The 20,411-nt window shown below is 39.1% G+C and overlaps 1 protein-coding gene across 1 annotated transcript; it reads right to left on the bottom strand.

The window, feature by feature from the left end:
• Positions 1 to 61: 61 nt before the first annotated feature.
• On the bottom strand, positions 62 to 18,887 carry PPIL4 (peptidylprolyl isomerase like 4). The gene is made up of 13 exons (XM_014885210.2): positions 18,747 to 18,887; positions 18,152 to 18,219; positions 18,002 to 18,066; positions 16,137 to 16,254; positions 14,063 to 14,205; positions 13,610 to 13,706; positions 12,070 to 12,186; positions 11,022 to 11,146; positions 8,739 to 8,805; positions 7,811 to 7,922; positions 6,201 to 6,297; positions 5,424 to 5,562; positions 62 to 342 (listed from the first exon to the last, which is right to left on the bottom strand). Exons 1-13 carry the CDS (start codon positions 18,814 to 18,816, stop codon positions 121 to 123), a joined length of 1,440 nt encoding a protein of 479 aa, XP_014740696.1. The 5' UTR covers positions 18,817 to 18,887; the 3' UTR covers positions 62 to 120.
• Between the last annotated feature and the right edge of the window lie 1,524 nt (positions 18,888 to 20,411).

Raw genomic sequence — 20,411 nt, 5'->3', positions numbered from 1 at the left:
TATAAAATCCTACTGCATATTGCAGTCAGACACTACAGCAAGTATTACAGAAAAAGCACTATCACAAAAGAAAAAAGTAAAATTTATTATTTTAGTTTCTCTCTGTCTTTTCCTTGTCCTTCATCTGTACTTGGACCTCTCCTTGTCTTTTGATTTCTTAGGACTTCTGCTTCTGTCTGCTTTTTTATCCCAGTCTCTTACTCGGATGTCTTCTCTGTATTTGTCTTTTTGTCTGCTGTAAGTGTAATCTCTCTCCTGAGAACGGCTGCGGCTCCGATGCCTGTCTTTCTTCTCACTCTTGGTCCTCTCCCTACAGCGTTCTTCGTGCTTCCAGTCAGAATCCTGTCAAAGGAATTGGACAGAAACGCAGTTACAAACAAGAGGAGAAAACATACAGAGGCATAATGAGAACTAGAAAAAAGCTGAGCATGGCTGGTTCCTTAGCTACAGCTAGTACTACCTTAAAGAGACTCATATCCACGATGATTTGAAAAAGGTAACACAAAAATACCCCACTGAAACCATCTGAAGAAGGTAAGTTTACAGGTAAGCTACTGTCAGTGTTTATGGAAAAAAGCATGGCTGTTAGGCATGCTTCTTGTACTGTCTAAGGAATTTTAGCAAAAGTTGGTTATATCAGGGATTCCATTCAGATGGATATGATCAAACTCTTCACAAGCATCAAACAAGTCTGTAAGCTGGATTTGGAGTTCAGATTTTTTTACCTAAGCAACGCAAATATTTCCGTAAGTTTTGGTTCAATGCCCCACAGGCATTCCAGTGCTATGCAGATGCATCATATATTTTAAGACCTGCCTGTAGTAATTCTTAATGGCCTAAATTCTAGGCTTCAGCAAAATTAACAACCTGACAGTTTAATATCACTATATATGCTAATAGAGAGATACAATTTTATGGGATTTTAATAACAACTCTGCTAAGCACAGATCGATATGAGTTAAGAAAAATGTTTGCATTAAATCACACAGTATTTCTTTCCTCATTTCAAATATTTTTCTAAGGATGTACCATGACAGCAGCCTTCACAACTGCATGGTTAAAACCTATACTCTATGTACAAACAAACAAACTTCATTTATTTGAAAGAATGGTGAAAAAACTCTACTTTAAACAGAGATTTTATGCAGAAAGCCAGTGACTGGGGTGGTTCCCAGAGCAAACACCATCTTTAGAATGACATTGGTAATGCTAAAATTACTAGGGTTACAATAAGCAACATAAACCCCCTGTATAAACAGACACACAAACAATCACAGGTGTGATCTATAACAAAAACATTCTGCTACTGCTGGGTACAGTAATCTCACTGGTGGCCAAATGCCTATTCCACATCTTTACTGTCAAACTTCATTTCAGTACATATTTTAAAAACTGGATCCACCAAAAAGACTCAGTGGTGCTTTCAGCTACTTGTAAGAGCTTTGTCCATCTATTCTCAAAATGATGCACAGCCATATTACCCTTGTACCCAAAATCCTCACTCTCCACATGTCTGAAAAATCCGATAGGTTTCAAGCTCCTCCATGACAAGGCCTGAGTAAACATCAGACAATGAACGTGCTGGTGGAGGGGTAGATAGGAACAAGGCAAAAAGTATTGGCCAGAAAACCAAATGGTGGGCTTGGTGTATAGCTGCCTTCTTAACTGGTTTGTTGCTGGAGTTTCCTCCCAGCACATGGGAGAAACAGGCGAAAAGCAGGACAGCACTCAGCTGAACAATCTACCAAGTAAACACCGGAGACAAGGCTACTGGCCAAGAGAGAGCAGGGAACAAGTAAGTGAACATTTCGAACTACAGACAAACAGCCCACACGGAATGCCACAGAAAAGGACAACTTGCTGAAAGGATCAGAAGTCATACAAGCATTGAGTTAAATAACTACAGTGACCTTCACAAAAGCATTTAAGGTACAGGTGTACAGGACAAGTCTGAAAGTGACATAACAAAGACCCACAGTAGCTAATATGATCACAACGTAAAGAAAAAAATGTGTAATTTAAATTAATAGAATGAATTGCATCTTTATTTCTTGACAGCATAAGTTACATTTCCCTTTATATAAGATTTTTCATTTTAAAGTCTTTGGCACAGAAAAAGGTCAATTTTTAAAACACACTAAATTACTAAAAATAATGGTATTTTGAAATCAAATTTTTATGCCCAAAAGTCAAAACTAGATTGTTTTGGAAGAAAAAGATCAGTACTTGAGAAACAGTCTCTTTCTTAATGCTGAAATTTGTATTTCTCAATCCAGGATCACAGCCTCTCATCAGTCAAAGAGTAAGTGATGATCACCCCAATTCTTAATCCAGCACTGTGTTGGAACACATATTAGGAAGGAAATAAGGAAAGATGCTTCTCTGGAAGTTCATGGCTGATTTTGCCAAAAGCAGTAACTTGCTAAGCAGCAGTCACAGGTGAAACAGCTAGAAATAATATGGCCACTGAAGTAGAATGCATTTGTTACCTCTTACATACATTAGTTATGTATGCAACACACTAGTTAAAGGTTAAATGAAGCAAACAAATAGAGAGGGCCTTTTCTGGGGTGAGATTTTGATAAAAGTTGACCCTGAATATAAAGGGAACAGTGTCCAATAAGCAGAAAAAGCAAGAAATCAAAACCAGAAAAACCAGTACCTCTGCCAAAACCATGCACTACAGAAATCTGAAATCAGGAAGTCCCTATGTCTCATCAAAATCTATTGGATAGGCTGTACTACTTCACAGATCCAGTTATCTCAAAAATAAAATCCAAGAGAAAACACACAGAGAAAACTGGAAGGTGAAAAAAGTCATAATACAGATCTCAGGAGGAAGCATGTTATGTATTCAAAAAAACTCTACCAAATCCTATTCACAAACCCACATGGCAGTCCACCCTCCTGCCCCAGACCCACATCCTGTTACTTACTAAAAGCAAGCCACAGCACCCTACCTCTTCTACCCACTGGAATGAAGTCAAACAGCACAAGACTCAAAAATATATTCTTGAAACATCAACACAGAGGCCAAAGATTCAGGAAACGGGTGTCAGACTAAGAAAAGGATGAGTCAAAATATACTAAAGAAAAAAAGTAACACCAGCAAGAGAACAGAAAAACAACTCAACATAATGGAAACTATTGAGAAAATAAAACCCCTTCAAGTCATATCTAGAGTTGATAGCACAAACTGCAGTTCCAGTTTGCCAGAACTTCCCATTATAAGCCCCATATCTCTCTTAATTAAAATCTCTGCCACACTATGGACTCACAGTGGAAGTTTCTGTATGAAGAACAGCAACTGTGTTCTTTGGCTGATGAGTTATGGAAGGTCTGGTGCTGTTTTATTTTGAAGTTCCCATCTCAAATATATTCAGTGATCTACAAAACAGGGTTAAGGAAGAATGCTTTGTTCGTCTATACTAAAAATGTTACCATTCACTAAAATGTTTCCATGCTGTTATGTTTTGTGTTGGACTCAATATTCCCACTGAATATATTCCACCTCAGGAGCATGTCTGCTTCCCCTTAGTTTCACATATTATGCCCAAAGTATGAATAGCAAAAAATAAAACAAAATTAAAATTTTGTATATGCTAAACAGGATTTGTCACCTAAGCTGCCTGCAGATTTCACGAGAGAGGCTATGCCCAAAATACTGAGTCTGTGTGAGACTGAGTACATACTACTCAGTATGTGCATACTGTACAGTACACACTAATGAGAATATTCAAATGTAGAGAGAAAAACTATTCTCAGAAGTTAATTTTCGCTGGTCCAAGAGCTTGCCATCAAAGAATAGAAGTAAGCCTCCATCTGTGATTTCAGGCACAAGAAAGCTAAACTACTTGCAGCAAAGTGGGTAAAGGTAACTAAGAAAACTGTGGGAAAGAAGATACTAGAACACAACAGCAGCCAACTGTGAGAACAAACCACATCAGGAGCTGGTGACTAAATCACAAAAAGATACATATAAACACAGAGGAGATCACATAGACAAGCATCAGAATATGTTCTGTTCCAGAACCTGAAAATAGCACCAGGAATCCCTGTCCTCATTCATGTTTTTGTGCTGTGAAGTCTCACAGTCCCTTTACAATTAGAACAGATGTTAACAACCTATTGCTGCCAGCACTTGTGCCACCTGCAGGAGTGAAGACTTCTGAATGACTTTAAAATGTTCTCTGCTGATAATGCATGACTAGTCAGTTCCATGGGTGTAATTCCTGAACCATCAGGAACAAAGATTACCACCAAAAACACCTGTTTCAAGAAGGCTAAAACAACAGTCAGCCAAACAGACAGGACAAAGTCTAAACCAACATTAGTCCACACCTCTTGTATGCCCATGCTGCAGTCAAGGCTTTACTTACCTGAACAAGCCCCTCCCCTCCACTCAAAGGACCCTGACGGAATTAGTACAGAGACAAAAGGACTGTGTCCATGAATGAGCAATAGGGCTCACTGCTGGCACTGAAAGGTTTTAACTGCTGATGTTCATAAGAAAAATTATTTCCAAGCATCACAGAAGAAGTGATGAAGAAGAGAATCATGTATGCTCTGTGTACACAAAACTTTAAGCAGTACTCAAAACTCAGGATGGGACAATAGCCTTATTTGCTGTGGCTGAAACTTTTTCACTTTCTGCAAAGCTTTGTTCTCACTCATAAAGCTTGCACTGTTAAAATACAGTGGTTTGGTTTTCTTCTTTCAGCTTAGCTCAATTCTTCCTAAAATGCTCGTTTCAGTGGTGGTAAGCACTCCACTTTCTCACTGCAGACTTTGTTTCCATAAAACACCATATCTTGAGTATCCCAAGTTCACAGAAATGTGGGAATGCTGTCCTGACAGACGGCAGTGGAACTAATGAATGACAGAATTACTGTCTCCTGGTGCTGTCCTCCACAGCCCCAACCTCACAGCACCACAGACTTGAACACTCCAGATGCAAGCAAGCCCACAAGCAGATTTTACACAAACACTTCCAAAAAGTAAAGGACAAATACAAAAAGATAACATAAAGAGATTGTGTTCCCAACTCCATATAGGAAAAACCCAACATATGATGGTCTGGCAAGAAAATGATACATAGTCTACAGTGACGAAATAAGACTAACTGCTACTTTATGACTAGGAATATGTGAACAGGTTCAAAGTGCTGAATAGACCCTACTATACAAGAGGCTATATTTTGGCAGAAAATATCTAGACATGCCAAACTTCAAAAGTCCATGAGGATTTGGAAGCCACCTTTCATAATCAAATAGTAACATCAGCCTTCTGTAGGTTTACAACTGCTGTATTTTACACAGGACTTTGCATGCCATATCCTTATTCAAAATCAGACTTTTTTCCTGGTTTCTTTTATGAGGAAAACAATGAACAAGTATAAAGTTAATGTATGAACAGTCAAGTACCTTCGATTTTTTGGTCCTCTTGTCATCATCTTCATCTTCAGAGTGGTGGTGCTTTTTCTTCTTCTGTTTTTTAGCCAAGTGCGACTGACTTGTGTAAGACTCTTCTACATCCTCATCCAGCACAAGGTCATACTTGGCACTGATGGTGCTGGTTAAGGACAGATCCGTTTCCCAATATTAATAAGGAGCAGAACACAACAGCCCAGGAAGCAGACCAATCCCTGTTTGTCTGACAAGAATTTACCAAGACTTAACACATATTTCAGTCAGAATACAGTTGTACACATTGAAAAAAAAAAATCAGCTGTGCTAAAATGACTGAAGTCTCTCCTGTCAAACAGTACAGCCAGGCTGCATTCTCCTTTCTCTTCTGCCTGTGAATATCTGAACCAGCTATGGTGTTTTCTCTCATGCTTTCCACATGCAAAGTATAACCTTAGAGAATGATTTCATTACTAGTATGGTCTCATCTCAGATACAGAAGGTCCCCTCTGAAACTACTTAAAAACTCTGATACGCCATATGTCATTCCAGGGCTGTGGACTTGGAACATTACTTACCTGCAAACAACATGGAAGTGAAACAGCATATTTTGATTTGACTAAATTCATCGAAGTGAAAACCACAAAATATTAAATTCCATCTCAAACACCAAATGGTTATATGAGGTAGCAGGAAAACATCTATGTGGCAGTCTTTAAAAATAAGAAGTTTTTTCCAAGCTGTTTCCATAAACTTTACTAAATTTAAAAAGTACCTTCGACCAGAAAAGGATACTCTTGCTTTGGTTTTACTTTTTCTTTCAGAGCAAATTTTGAAGGTTTGTCACGTTCCTTCTCATAGTCCTTGAAATCTTCCTTGGTATACCGCCCACCTGTCCACAGAAAAATATATTCATTTCACTATAACCACAAACACAACCAAGACCCACAACTATCATTAAGTTCTGATAATGATTTAGGGGCTCTTTATAACCATACAGAACTCCACAGCAGGATACAGTTCCAGAAACAACACTGGCATCTGCATAACAAAGTAGAAAAGAGCAGGACAAATTGTGATGTTCTGTCCTTCTCTTGCTTGAAGATTCCATTAAACAACGTCCAGCATTCTCCTCATTCATGTCCAGCAGAGACAACACGTGAACAGGATCATAAAGCAGGATCCAGCAACTGGCTTAGTCTCATTTCTGTTACAGGTCCTATATCACACCACTTAAAATTCTGTTACCATGAAAGCCCATAGACTGTTCTCATTATGAAATTACTTTTTGCTCTGGTCTGCACTGAGGAAAACCTCTAAGATAGCTACAGCTCAAGAATTCAAATGGAAAAGTATGGAAAAAAAGAGTTCACGTCTAGATTTAAGGAGGGACACGACAGATTTCAGTTTCCATTCTCTCACTGAAGCACCAGTGCACAGATCAACCAATCGCGGCAACGTGCTGCCCTCTCACGGCGACGCTTAGAACTGCAACACTCACTGCCTAGGCCAGAAACCACTACCGAGGATGGAAGGTCACTTTTTGGGTACCACATATGCACAAGATGACAGTACAGCCAGCTTTCCAATATTTTGGACAATTCAGACCTCAGATAAAGTTTCCCACCCAGGCATTCAATACAGGACGCACTGCAACACCTGGTACAGACAGAATACAAAGTCACCTCAGCTCTGTGCTGGACAAGTTCCAGTATCTCCAGTATCCAAGTATCAGTGTTCATGGCCACAACCCTACCTGGAGAAACTGCATGCCAACAGCTGAGGGCTGACTGCATTTTTAGACGAAGATACACAAGAATGTCACCAATGCAATGCACAGACACCTCCTGTTTTCCTCCTGCCCCTAGTAATCAAATAACCACCGCATCCACCTGTTCCACCACCCTTTTCAACCCAAAACATCCTCAAACACCTGAAATTAGGTTTCTGTAACACACAACCTGCCATGCAGTATGTTTGACCTACAAGAGGTGAAGAGCAGAAATCCCTGGCCTGAATACTGACTTTTTCTTGTATATACTTGACTGTTATAGAGTGAATAAAGAAACTGGAAAATAACAACGTATTACCATATTATTTTGCTAATAAAAAAATCATGTCCCAAGTTTGAGATGAAAAAATATTTTAGTGAAAAAATACATTGGCTAAAAAGGTAGTCGGGGGCAATGCAATGTTCATGTAACAGTAGGAAACCCTTCTACTTTTTCTTATAAAACAAGTGAAGGGTAGAGCTAATAACTGTGTTGCTCTATTTATTACAGTACCAGGAACATTTATACGCCTGAAGATGGGATGATTTAAACTCCTGACTCTTTATATAATGCTTAGTTTAGAAGTCATGGCTTATTAAGTTATGAGGATCAAAGAATTACAAATATACCTACCTTTTCCCTTCCATTTAATCTTTGCAACAGACTGGCTAAAATCCACATGTATTCGTCTGTCATCTATCAGCACATTGTCCATTTTGAAGTAGGCTTTCTCACAGTCTTCCTCCTGATATTAACCAGGAAAATCTTGAGTCACAATTATTTCATAGGAATATTCACTGAAGAGCTCAAACACAAATTCAAGTGCTTAGCAGCATATATTTCTTTCTGAAATTGCCTAAAGCATGACAATTCTTGAATTGTACCATTTCAAAAGAAATAGTTATGCTTTGTCTGAATATCAGCATTTCAATTCCCAATTCTTCAGTTCATTTCACTATTTTAAAAAATTGCCAATCCAGCTACACGTTTGGCACATGTAATTCATTGAGGAAAAAAAGAGGAGAATAGAACAACTGGTAGAAATTGCATTTTAACTACGTAGGTAGGCTAATGAAAAGTGAGAACACCTTCCAGTGTTTTCCTCACAGATGAGAGACACCAGCACATATAAAGCTATGCAACACCAAGAGAACTATTGCCATCAATCTCACAGTAAGAGTAGTGTGTGGATACAGCGAGGATCATTTACAACCCCAGAAGAAAAAACTACTGCACACATGGATCTATCTTATTCCACACACCTTCCTTTCTCTCACTCTTCAAAGTCTTAATGCGCTCTGGGGAAAAAAAGGGCCTGATCCCCTCCCAGTGGTTTCTTGATAGCCCAAGTACCCTTTTGTACTATCTGCTCAAACAGGAAGACTTAAATGCTTGCCTCATTTAGGACCTACAGCTTCTAAAACTAAGTTATAGTTTGTCTCAGTATGAGAAAATATTAGCTATTCCACACTTGAAGATGCCAGTGTTTTTCCTATGGAAGTATACCAAAAGGACCTTTTACATGCAGGATCTACATACAATTTATACCTACAACTCATACCTTTTCAAACTCAATGAAAGCATAACAAAGAGATTCACCAGTCTTCCAATCTCGGATCACTTCACAACTGAAAAAATGATACGAAATTGAAATGTCAACACTATTGGAGCAAAAAATGTAGGGTAGGAAAGCACTGCTTAAAAGGGAGAGTTTAAAAAATAACTCCAAAAAACCACAAGCCACAAAACTGAAACACCTTGAAGGCATTAAAACACTTGATTCTGAGACCCCCTAATGCAAAAAAAAAACCAGCATGAGACATTGCTTTGAGCAATTACACTGAACTCACATGTGGTTACCATGAAGCGCAGAACTAGAGATTAATTTCTAATCAGTGAAACAAAATATATTATCCAACGTTACTGTCTGTTTTTAATTTTTTGCATTTCACTAATGCAAGACAAGAAATTTCAAAATCTGTTTTCTCTGTCATTTTAAGCAAATTTTAAACAAACATCCTGTGACAAACTTTCTCTTCTTGGGAAGCACCTCTTCAGCAGCCCATCTTCTTATCACGCAGGTCACAGGGCAAAAATAAGAACCCTAAAAGTATTGTGTAAGTAGTGCAAAATAGGAATAATATAGTATTGTATCAGTATTACACAACACTTGTACTGGATGTAAGAATTCTGACTACAGGAAGCTGAAGGAGGCATACAGGCAACAAGGGCAGGATATGTGGCATTAAGGTGAGACTAATGTGAGACCTCCCCCACATGTAGAGAGGAAGTGACAAATCAGTGACAATCAAAAAGATGATCAATGCTGAAAGGAAAAAAAAAAGCTGGGGGAAAAGAAAAAAAGCTATAGGAATTCTTTGCAGCAGAAGGCAGAATGGTTTTGTGCAAGAATCCTCCTTCATGGATTATTCAGAGAACCTATCTGAAAGGGGAAGGACTGCAGAAGAGTGACAACTCTCACAGAGGAACAAAAAATTAGAAATCCTTAGGGCATAGAGAGATCATGCTGGAGTTGGAAGAGTGGCACACAATGCCAATTTCACCTACACAGAGACAGTGTGGGAGCCTGCAGGCCTATGTGCCAGTACTGCACAAGCTGCAAGAAACTCCAAGCAGAACAGAGTTAGCACCCACCTGAATACACAGGGCCTAATCTGGACCACATGAATAAACTTAAGTGAAGTGCTCTAACAGAGTCAATATGCTCATGTGTGGTGATGAGGATGTTGATGATCCATTCCATGGAATAAATTCCATGAATTTATTATTCTAATAAACTCCTGTACCAAAGGCTTTTGGGGAAAGTGCAGTAAGGGCATAAAAAACATCTTTGCATCGGTAAAGGTAAGAGTAAACTGATTCAAAGTCTGCTGATGGTACTGAATTGCGCTGATAATATTAAGTTGTTAAAGGCAGCAAAAATAAAGACTGAAGAAATCACAGAAAGTCCTTACAAGACCAGTAAGACAGCAAATTATCTTAATGACGTAGTTAAATGTAACAAGATAAGCATGGGTTGAATCGTAACTGTATATTGTAAAAAAAACCCCAGAAACACCTAAATGAAAAAAACAGCTTTAGCATTCACTAGAAAAGGTCTTGAGAGTAACAGAGAACAAGACTGTTCCACTATAAATCTGTAATTTCTTCAAAACTATGTACAATTCTGATTCTCTCATCTTGAGATTAAAATAGAAGAACACGAAAAGGCCAAGAAAAGCAAAATAAGGTAATTAAGTCTCTACTACGAAGAAGCATGAATATGTAGCTTAGTGCCCTTAGCAAGGAAAAAAAACAACTTTGGGATGTAGGACAGAGGAGTGTAGAAAAGCAGATTTATTGCCCATCCTTTCTTTTGATAGCAGTACTGGGAGGAATCAGCTGAAACTACTAGAAACCAAGGTCAAAACTGAGAAGCACAGCAGGAATGAGGAACATCTTACAAGGAGTGTATCAGATGCCACAGATGTTTGTTGCTTTATCCCAAACCACACATACTCTCACAAGAAAGAAAAACCCAGAGGCTCTATCCAGCCCACTGAGCATCTGACATAAAAACTGCTGAAAGGAGTGAGAGGAAGGGGGGCAGGGAGGAGTGTCATATGCTTTCTTGGTTCCTACACTTCCTTAGGCTTTCCTTAAAACCACTTCTGGGGACAGGATACTCATCTAGCTAGATCTGTCTTTGTATTCCCATTGTTGTGGTCTTTCTCAAAACATAAATGTCCTGAGACACCAGACTACTCCTTTACAGCCAAACCTAAACACACTGGGAGAAATCAATTTCAGTTTCAACAAAGGTTTTCTCTTTTATCATAATTACCTTTTAATGGGACCAAATCGTGAAAATATTATCTCCAGGTCTTCACCTGTGGTCACAGGATTCAGTTTACAAACAAACAGGACATTTTCTGGTGGTTTGATGTCTGCATCTGGTAAGTCTCCCACCTGGGATACAGAAAGAAGACATTCATCACTTCTGCCTAAAGCTCTATACATCTTTTGCATGATCTCACATTCCTATCACAAAATCAAAACTTAATAAAATTTTTCCTCCTCATTGTCACAAAAAAAGTGTTTTCTATAGCACCTAAAATTTATTATTTATTTGCGATTTCACTACTGGACTTCATGGAAGTTCACAAATATGTTCTACTTTGCTTTTTCTGTTCTTAGCATAACAAACAGCTCTAAAAGGTGGAAGTGCACCCTTTTTAACCTTCTTAATCTTCTTAACCTTCTGCAACATTGTGGCCAGTTCTGGCTTGATCTTGGAATTAGTCTCTGCTGCAAACTATTCACCATGAATTTGCATTTGGTAGTTGTAAGAAAGTGAGATAGATTCACTCATCCTTCAGTGGTGCATATTCTTTTTTAAATTTTCTTTTTTTCTTACCAAAAAAACCCAAACCAAACCAAACAAAAAAAAAACACCAACAACTTCAAAGCCTGTTCACAATTTTTGTTACTTTGGAGTTTACCACTGTATGCACGGGCAGGCGTTTGTCACAAATTAGCTCAGCTCTCTCCCACACATGCTAAACCTTTTCCAGGATCACAGGTATTCCAGCAGCATACTATGTATGTTACATTTTTACATTTTTAACTGGATGCATTTCTAGCAAGTTTTTAGAAAGCCTCCACTGGCACACTCTGACAATGAAGTATCACCAGTTTTATCAGAAAACCACAACATAAGTGCTCATGCTCAGTCCTTTCATTGTACAACAGGTATTTAATATCAGATTCTGAAACATGACATCATCATCAGATAGGTAATTTCAAGATAAGTAGTACACATCCTCGTAGACTTAATAACATGCACGCACACTGGAATAAGATCTAAAAGGTAAATACAGAAAGATGTTCACCATTTCCAGAAGAATGGCACGAGTTTTTGCTTCTTTTTCTGCTTGAACTTCTTCTATTTCATCTGCAGAACGTCCTTTCATGTCATCAATTTCTTCATCTGCTCCTATTCTGCCACTCTGAAAAATGAAGGAAAAGGCTATTTATTACCAAGCCATGGCCAAAAATTCTTTCTCACTTTCCAGCTATTACTTGGATGACCTCTCCCCTCACTCCTCAAGACAAGAAAAATGCTTAAGCACTGTATGTCTGCAGAACTAGGCTTTCATTCTGTTCTCCCACTTAGATTAGAAAAGAAAAAAAGTAGAAGATGTTATCGTCATATTTCAGGCACTGTGAACTATTTCTGAACTTTTGTGACCAGTCTGAACCATATTCGGTATTAAGTATTCTAAATTCTTTTATATATACCCACCTAATACTCAACATCTCACCACAAGTGTCAACTCATTTCTAATCCAGGTAACTCCTGCCACAAATGAAGGCAAGGAACACTGCATATATATGTTGTGTCTAGCAAGACATTAAATAGAACATAGCACAATAATAATTTTGTTTTCATCCATCTTTATCTAGGCAGGACTTGAAGTTTAATTTTTTCTCCTCACCAGCATCTCTAGAATGCTGCCTTTCTTACAGACATTTCTATGCTTAAAGGGGTATCCTCAGACAGGCTATGAAGGAAAAAAATTCAATACGAGGCTTCATATCTCTATGCTCCAGGCAGTGAGCTACTAAATACCTTACTCTTAACATATCTGAAGGTACACCAGAGATTACTGATACTATAAAACCCTAATTTCAATCTTGTAATTGTATCTATTGCGCTTAAAAATAAGCAATATTCTCTCTAGTTAATTAATTCTTACTTGAAACAACTGTTTCCACACAAGGAAATAATCTCACATACAACTTCTGCAACTGCGTACTACGGGTAAATTATGAATAAATGCAATTATTTTTCAGAAAATTCCTTCTGTTTGAACAAATAGCCCACAAAAGTATGTGTACCTGCACATACAACTCTAAGAATGACCAAGATTACTTCCACTGAAACACAGCCTATTCACATTTAAAAGGAAAACAGTAGTAACCACTTTAATATTAATAAATGTTAGTTATATTTTGTCTTCTACCAGAGTACACAGAAATCCTGTAATACCAGCGTTGAATAATCTGATTGTTCTGCTTATCTACACTGTAAATAGAAACCTAAAATACAGCTTGCCAACATAACTCCACCAGAGCCACAAGGGAGAGCACCCAAGACATGTTTTTATCCTTCTCTTGAAAGGTTAAGCAGCTGTATTTGATTAAACACAGCAGTAGCTTCAAATAACTGAAAAGCATTTGACATATCAGAACTCAAGCTGACACAGAGCACCTCCTGCATGAAAAAATATGCAGTTCTTTTAGGACACAGATTTGAGAGACAAAATCTTAAAGACTGATTTCTTATTTTGGCCAAATCTGTGGTGGACACTAATTTAGATAAACTTCTTTAATTATTTCTTCCAACCTTTCCCTGTTGCAAACACTCACATCGAGCTGTTCCTTTGTAGGTTCTGGTGAACGATCAGGAACACACAAGCCAGGTGGATCATCAAAGGGATCATCTAAAATTACCGTATGATTTATCCTTAGAGAAAACAAAATTAAGATCAGCATTGGTTATTACATGCAAGTAAAACCTGGTTTACCCAACTAACAGCAAACCAGCCCCAGTAATTCTGAGTTGCACCCCAAACAGCCAGATATCCTATGTGCTTGTAAATGCTGGCACTGATGCTTTTGTAAGGGCAACATGGCTGAATATTTTTGTATATATTTTCTTATTTAGTACTTGTTTATTTTACCACTAATACTGGGAAAAAAGTATTTAAGATAGCACCTGCAGGTAACCTGACATCATGACATTCATCTAGTTTCCAAAAAGAAATAAATTAATTAAATTATAATGTATTCCTCAAAAACTGAAGTTACAAACAGTCACACCTGATATCTTGATACGGGATAAAATCCTTATCTACAAAGGTTTCATTGATTGTCTTCAATACATCCATGCCTTCTGTCACTTCTCCAAATACTGTATGTACACCATCAAGGTAATCCAGGTTTTCCCCTGTGGTAATGAGGAACTACAAAAGAAGATACAAAACAAGGAACAGTAAATAGAAAAATTCAGGCTGAGGGTTTTTTGTTGGCTTTTTTTTTTACCTTAACACTTCTCACTGAATTCAGTGGGGGAAAAAAAAAACCTCTTTCCATCTTTTGTAGAAGATTGGTCTGAGAACACGGTGAGCCAACGTAGAGCTCACAGCCACTGCCTAAGGAAATCTCCCTCTGCAGGAGCCTGTGGGTGCAGCTCACTGGACCCTTCTGTGAATTAGTTTGAATTGGTAACGTGGCACTAAACCAGACGGGCAGAGGAGGAGCAGAGAGAGCTCTGCTGGGGAGGTTTGGTGAGCAAGTCACAACCAGTAAAGGTTGTGACACTGGCATCACAGTTGATGACAGGGAAAGGACAGAAAGAGCAATGCTACCCCTCGTGAGCTGAGCTCAAATCACCTGTTCACCAAGCAGCATTCGGTAAGTACTTTTTCAGAAATTTGGCAAAAACCCCCATAGTACTATCTTTACCTAATTCTATCCAGACTTTTTTCCTTTCTTCCCACAAGCCTTTGCCTCCTGAAAAACAGGATGCAGTAGCACTGAGAGAAGAACTAGCACACACTGATTTAGATCAACTCGAACTGGCACTGGAAAGTATCTTATCACAAATCAGATCTTTGACCTTAAGGCAAAACTGAAACAATGAAAATTGATACCAGCTGAGAATTTAGTAACAAATTAAAGAGGGCACTTGGTAATGGAGGAAGGAGAAAGAGGCAGATAAGCACAAATAACAGGACACAACCATTGCACCCACACTTTACAGTCTGACTGGTAACATCCCATTCCTCATTTCTCTACAACACAGTTAACACTGGTTAGTATTTGGTATGGGTTACACTAAGCTACACTATACTTGTAAGGCAACTCCACATAGCTCCTTTCTGAAATTTTTCTTTCCCAAAGAAGAAGCTGCAATAACATTCCTGAGAACAGCATTCATTCCCTATGTGCCTGCATATACACTAGCATCTTATAAATACTTATATATATAAATATATATAAATATATAAATGTATAAATAAAAATAAATAAATAAATATTAAAAAATATAAATGTCATCTTTGTCCTAAACCCCCCAACCATGCCATTTTCTATATACAACGCAGGGAAGCATAATTACCTGTATATATTACAAGCTGTAGCTCGAATAAAATTCTGCCTTTTTAAAATTGTCCTTTGATTGTTAAAAATCCCTCTTTTTAAAAATTAAAATATATGGATATTACAAGTGAGGCATTTTAATTCATAGAAATGACAATGCACGCAAAATAATAATAATTTAGAAATAATAGCATCCTATGAGCTTTAAATATAAAAAGCCTTACAAAGTAAGTAAAAAAAATTACCTACAGCAAAAGCTTTGCGTGCATGAACAGCAAACAGCAAAGGGAACAAGACCACTTTCAAAACCAGCACTGGGGTAAAACTGTAAACTTATATTATTAACACACACTTTCAAGTAACCATACAGAAGAAACTGTGATCTGATTTCAGTTTCCAAACTAACATAAAGTCATAAACTTAGTTTCCTTAATTTTCACTTCCATTTAACTACAGACTTTTTTCCCTGACCATTTTATACATTAGCAAAATCACATCAAAGTATTAACATAGAGAAATAAATAAATGAAAGGAAATACAGGACTGAGTACTAGCAAATAAAAAATCTAGGATAGGACTTAGAAGAATTTAAATGCTCAGATTCATCTGTAACCAAATACCCATTGGTATATGGAATGCTATGCAAAATATTTGGCTATGGTGAGTTTTTTAACATGCCTTTTGATTGTTTTACAAGATGATGCTATTGACATGACAGTGTAATTGTTCTGCAGCTTCTGTAAACTCATGGAACTTTTAGTTATTTAGCCATGTACCAATACCATTTGCTGACCTGTGATCCATGCTGATCACTGCCATTGTTCACCATTGACACAGTTCCCTTCTTCTTATGCTTGATCCTCGGCACCTTTTCTGCCTCAAAAAATCTGGCTTGATCACCATACAGTTGACTAAAAAACATATATATAACAAGTGTGTTACAAGAAAAAGCAATTTTTAGAAGTGAGCTAATCAAACGTTTTAAAACTCTAAATGACATCTCAAAAAATTTTCACATTTCACATTTACATTAGGCCTTCAGATAAACCTAGATTTTACATTGCACCCATGAACATATTTATAGACCTGTACATCTTCACAGCTTATATTACAAGGAACAACAAATTTTTCTCTGGACATTTCACAGAGGCTTTTTGAGGGGTGGGAAGGGTATACTTATATATTTTTAAATACAGTACATAACATTTTTCTGAGGCATGAAGGAACAACACATTTTAAGTAGGTTCTGCAAAAATAAGTTATTCCACACTGTAAAAATGCAGTCATTTACATTAAAAATTTATCTCCCAAGAGAAACAGAAAACCAATATATCTATGTGCAAAATCAGTTCATCATACAGACAGGACTACATGCAGTAATTTGGGACATACAGAATATAGCAAATTGTTGCGTAGTTTTAAATTTTTTGTGTCTAACCCACATATTACTTTTCTTGTCTCACTCCATAAACTGACAGAGGCATGATCAATAACCGTATTTGCCCAGATTTAAGGACAGTGTTGTGCTTAAACTCATTTTGCTAAGCAGGCGTTAGCCTCTATGAAGAGAGGATTCAAATGAAACTTTGCCTGCAAGAACAGAAACTCCAGGTTCATGGACTGCAGCAGTAGCAAACAGGTACCAAAGATGAACTGACCTTCTCCATGCTAGTGCCAGACAGGATCTGACACTCTCTCATTACACTGTACTTCCCCATTTGCCATACCAGTAAGTCTCAGAAGACTTGTAACACACCAAAACAAACTTAATTTACTTGTGTGCAGGACAGCTCAAGTCTGGCAAGTTTACCTACCTAGACTTGCATCTGCTTAGCACAGTTACACTGCTTCCAGGACCACTGGAGCAGTGACTCATGGATCCATGAGTTCCAGGTTTTGTATTTAAGAGGCTCTGACAGACTGACTTACAGAAGCCAACACTAGTCTAGCAACACTGTCTCTGTTCCAGCTGAACTCTTTTATAGCTGTATATTGTGTTCCCCAGCATCTCCCCAGTAATTAGTTCTGCTCTGTAATTTTAATTCTTCTTTTAATAATTATTTCAAATCAATCATATAGAACACATGCACTTTAACTTCATCCATTGAACAAATAAGAAAGACGATTTCCTTACAAACATTCAATATGTCTAAAACAAGCTCAAATAAGTAAGGGGATCACTTTCTTATACGCACAGGAAACCAAGTATAGCTTCTATGCTCCACTCATGTGCTCAATTTAGTACATTCTGTTATAATAATAAAGGTATTCAAAATGCTAATTGATCCTGTCTTCTACAGAGCATTTAGTTATGATACTTTTCTTACCAAACATATAGTTATTTATCAGCTTTTAAACAGACAGAAATGTATGTACAAGTGAAGTTACCTGTAACTTCACTTCTAAGGTCAGAGACAGAACAATGTCCAGAAAAAAACAGTGAATGCCCAAAGGCAGCATAGAAATTAAAAAGGTATCTAAGCATGAAACCAAAGAAGCTTATGCATCAACATTTTTATTTCTCACCAGTAATTGTGCCCCAAGAAAGCTGAAGACAATCTAACTGAAACACCTACTCCCTTAAGCAAATTCTCTGTAGATATATATATATATATATATATAGGTCTGTATATATCATTTTTATACACAAACACTTACCAAAATATGGATTCCCCTCCACGGCCAGTTCCCATGGGGTCTCCAGTTTGTATAATGAAATCCCTCTGTCACAAAGGAGAATACATAAGATATTGCTTTCACGTTTGTGATTTTAAACCAACGGAAAAACAAGGAACTGAGAATACTCACCTGTACATTATAAATAAGACAATAGTTGTAGTACTTGACTTTGCAGAGCTTCAGAAAATTCAGACAAGCTGAAAGAAATCATACCAACATTTACAAAGTAAACTCCAGGTACACTAAGAACAGATGTAAAAGAGATCTAGTTTAACGTGTAAAAAAGTGGTTTTGGAGCAGACTGGCGAGACTTATCAGGGTACAACCTATAAACGCTGAGAGAAATGCTCAAAGCACACGTACCATTTCCTCACTTCCTACAAATCAGCTCTAGTTATTCAAAGAACTCTAAATACGGCTAGTTATACAGAAACACACTTCCCGGTCCCCCCCCCACCCCCCGTTTCTTTTCAAGCACATGAGAAGGAAGCTCACGGCAGCCCTTCCATTCAGTAGATACAACATCTGTGGCCACAAGCGCTGACCGCATCCCCCCAGCCTCCGTTCCGTTCGGGGCCGCCAGCTGCCCGCGCAAGGGGAAAGCCGGTGCCGGGGCGAGCCCGACGCCAGGGGGGGCCGGGGAAGGCCGGTGCCAGTGGGGGCCAGGGAAGGCCGGTGCCAGTGGGGGCCGGGGAAGGCCGGTGCCGGCGGGCTCGGCTCGTACCGCGAGGCCGCTCCTCCGTGTACAGGTCGATCACCAGATCGCCCACCGTCGTCTCCAGCAGCACCGCCATGGCTGCGCGCGCCACGGCCCGCCCCCGCCCGCGGCTGGCGCGCCCTCTGCCGGCGCGGAGGACCCCGCGGCTGGCGCGCCCTCTGCCGGCGCGGAGGACCCCGCGGCTGGCGCGCCCTCTGCCGGCGCGGAGGACCCCGCGGGCCGTCAGGGGCGGGACGGGACGGACTGTCCACGCGGCCCCGAGGGCTTGGGTAGTGGAAAACGTGGAATGTGTCAAAATTAAGGCGGGATATTCTTTGATATGCTTTATATACTTTCAAACAGAACAATTAGGTTGGAAAAGACCTCCCTCTGAGATCGAGTCCAAACTGAGAGCTAACTGGCACACCCAGTCGTTCCTTAAACACCTCCAGGGATGGTGAATCCACCGTCTCCCTGGGCAGTCCTTAGTCCAGTCCATGCTCTTGTAAGCTGCTGAGTTATTCTGAACTGTTATGCCCAAGCACAAGAAGCCGGACTTAGCATTCTGAAAACCTGACAGACCCAAGGGTCTACCACTGAGAGACATAATTCCCTCATCTTCATCACACAGCTGGTGACCATGAAGCATCTAGTTACTGTAAAATCAATGAGCAGCAGACATCAAATAAGGACTGCAATAAGTGGAATCATTTAAAAAGGAAGCTATTTGAATGTAGTCCATCTGTCCAGTTATGGAAGGTGCATAGAAACAATGACATTAAGTTAGTTCTGGTTCACTAGACAGAGCTTCCCAAGCATCTGCTTTACTTAGTGCCCTTCTAGGTTTCTGTAAGGCCCCAAAAATCTTGCTCAAAGAGTGCAAGCAGTCCACTCAGTCTCTTGTGCCACATACTGGTAAGAGCCAAGCATTACAAGAACAGGGACACTGCCAGCTTGTAGCTGAACTGAGCATCTCAGGTGCTCTGGTGCCCAGTGCGGTGGAATAATCCTGACAGCAGAGGCATGGGAGGATGTGCTGACACACCGATGAGCTGTGCAGGGCATCTCACATCCACAGAGCTCACATCTGACATAGCCGATGCATTCCAATGTCTGCACTGTGCTCTACAGCGTGCTGGCAGGGCATACTGATCGTAGGAAGCACTACAAACCCATACTTTTCTGAGGCATGTGCAGACTTTGGCTGGTGCCTTGCAGGCCCACAAGCATGTCTGTGTGGTGTTCTTTGTTCTGGTGCTGCAAGTGGTCATAGCTTACTCTCTCAGGCTGTACAGGGGTGCTTGCCTTTTCATATTCTACAAATTTCCCCTTGGAGGCAATGCATTGTTTCCGAACAGGATTCGTCACAAGCTGAAGCAAGTCACCTCTTCTCACAATTGGTGCAGTATATATCATATTTATATGTCAAGCTCAGCATCTGAAACAGATAAACACAATGTATTGTGAGCAAGTGCATGATATGCTAGGACTTGGACCAGAACCCACTGAAATTTGATTTTTTTTCCCTAGGCATTTAAAGAAAACTGTTGTGCAGATAAAAAAACAAAAAAAAACCCAACAAAACCAACAAAAAGACCAAACAATATGAAGTCTGTGAGAAATGCCTCACTTTTTAAAATTTTAAAACATTTTCTTGAACTACAACAAGGCACTGAATAAGGAAAAAGGGAC

The sequence above is a fragment of the Sturnus vulgaris genome, chromosome 3, assembly GCF_052056855.1.
Source record: "Sturnus vulgaris isolate bStuVul1 chromosome 3, bStuVul1.hap1, whole genome shotgun sequence".
NCBI lineage: Eukaryota > Metazoa > Chordata > Aves > Passeriformes > Sturnidae > Sturnus > Sturnus vulgaris.
Note: the sequence above shows the minus strand (reverse complement) of the source record. Positions and strands in the feature narration are given on the sequence as shown.

Excerpts from the sequence above, each read along its gene's own strand:
- PPIL4 (XM_014885210.2), bottom strand. The coding sequence starts at position 18,816 with ATGGCGGTGCTGCTGGAGACGACGGTGGGCGATCTGGTGATCGACCTG. Across the intron at positions 18,220-18,746 it reads CACGGAGGAGCGGCCTCGCG|CTTGTCTGAATTTTCTGAAG; the intron begins GTACGAGCCGAG and ends GATTTCTTTCAG. Across the intron at positions 16,255-18,001 it reads GGAGGGGAATCCATATTTTG|TCAACTGTATGGTGATCAAG; the intron begins GTAAGTGTTTGT and ends TATGTTTTTTAG.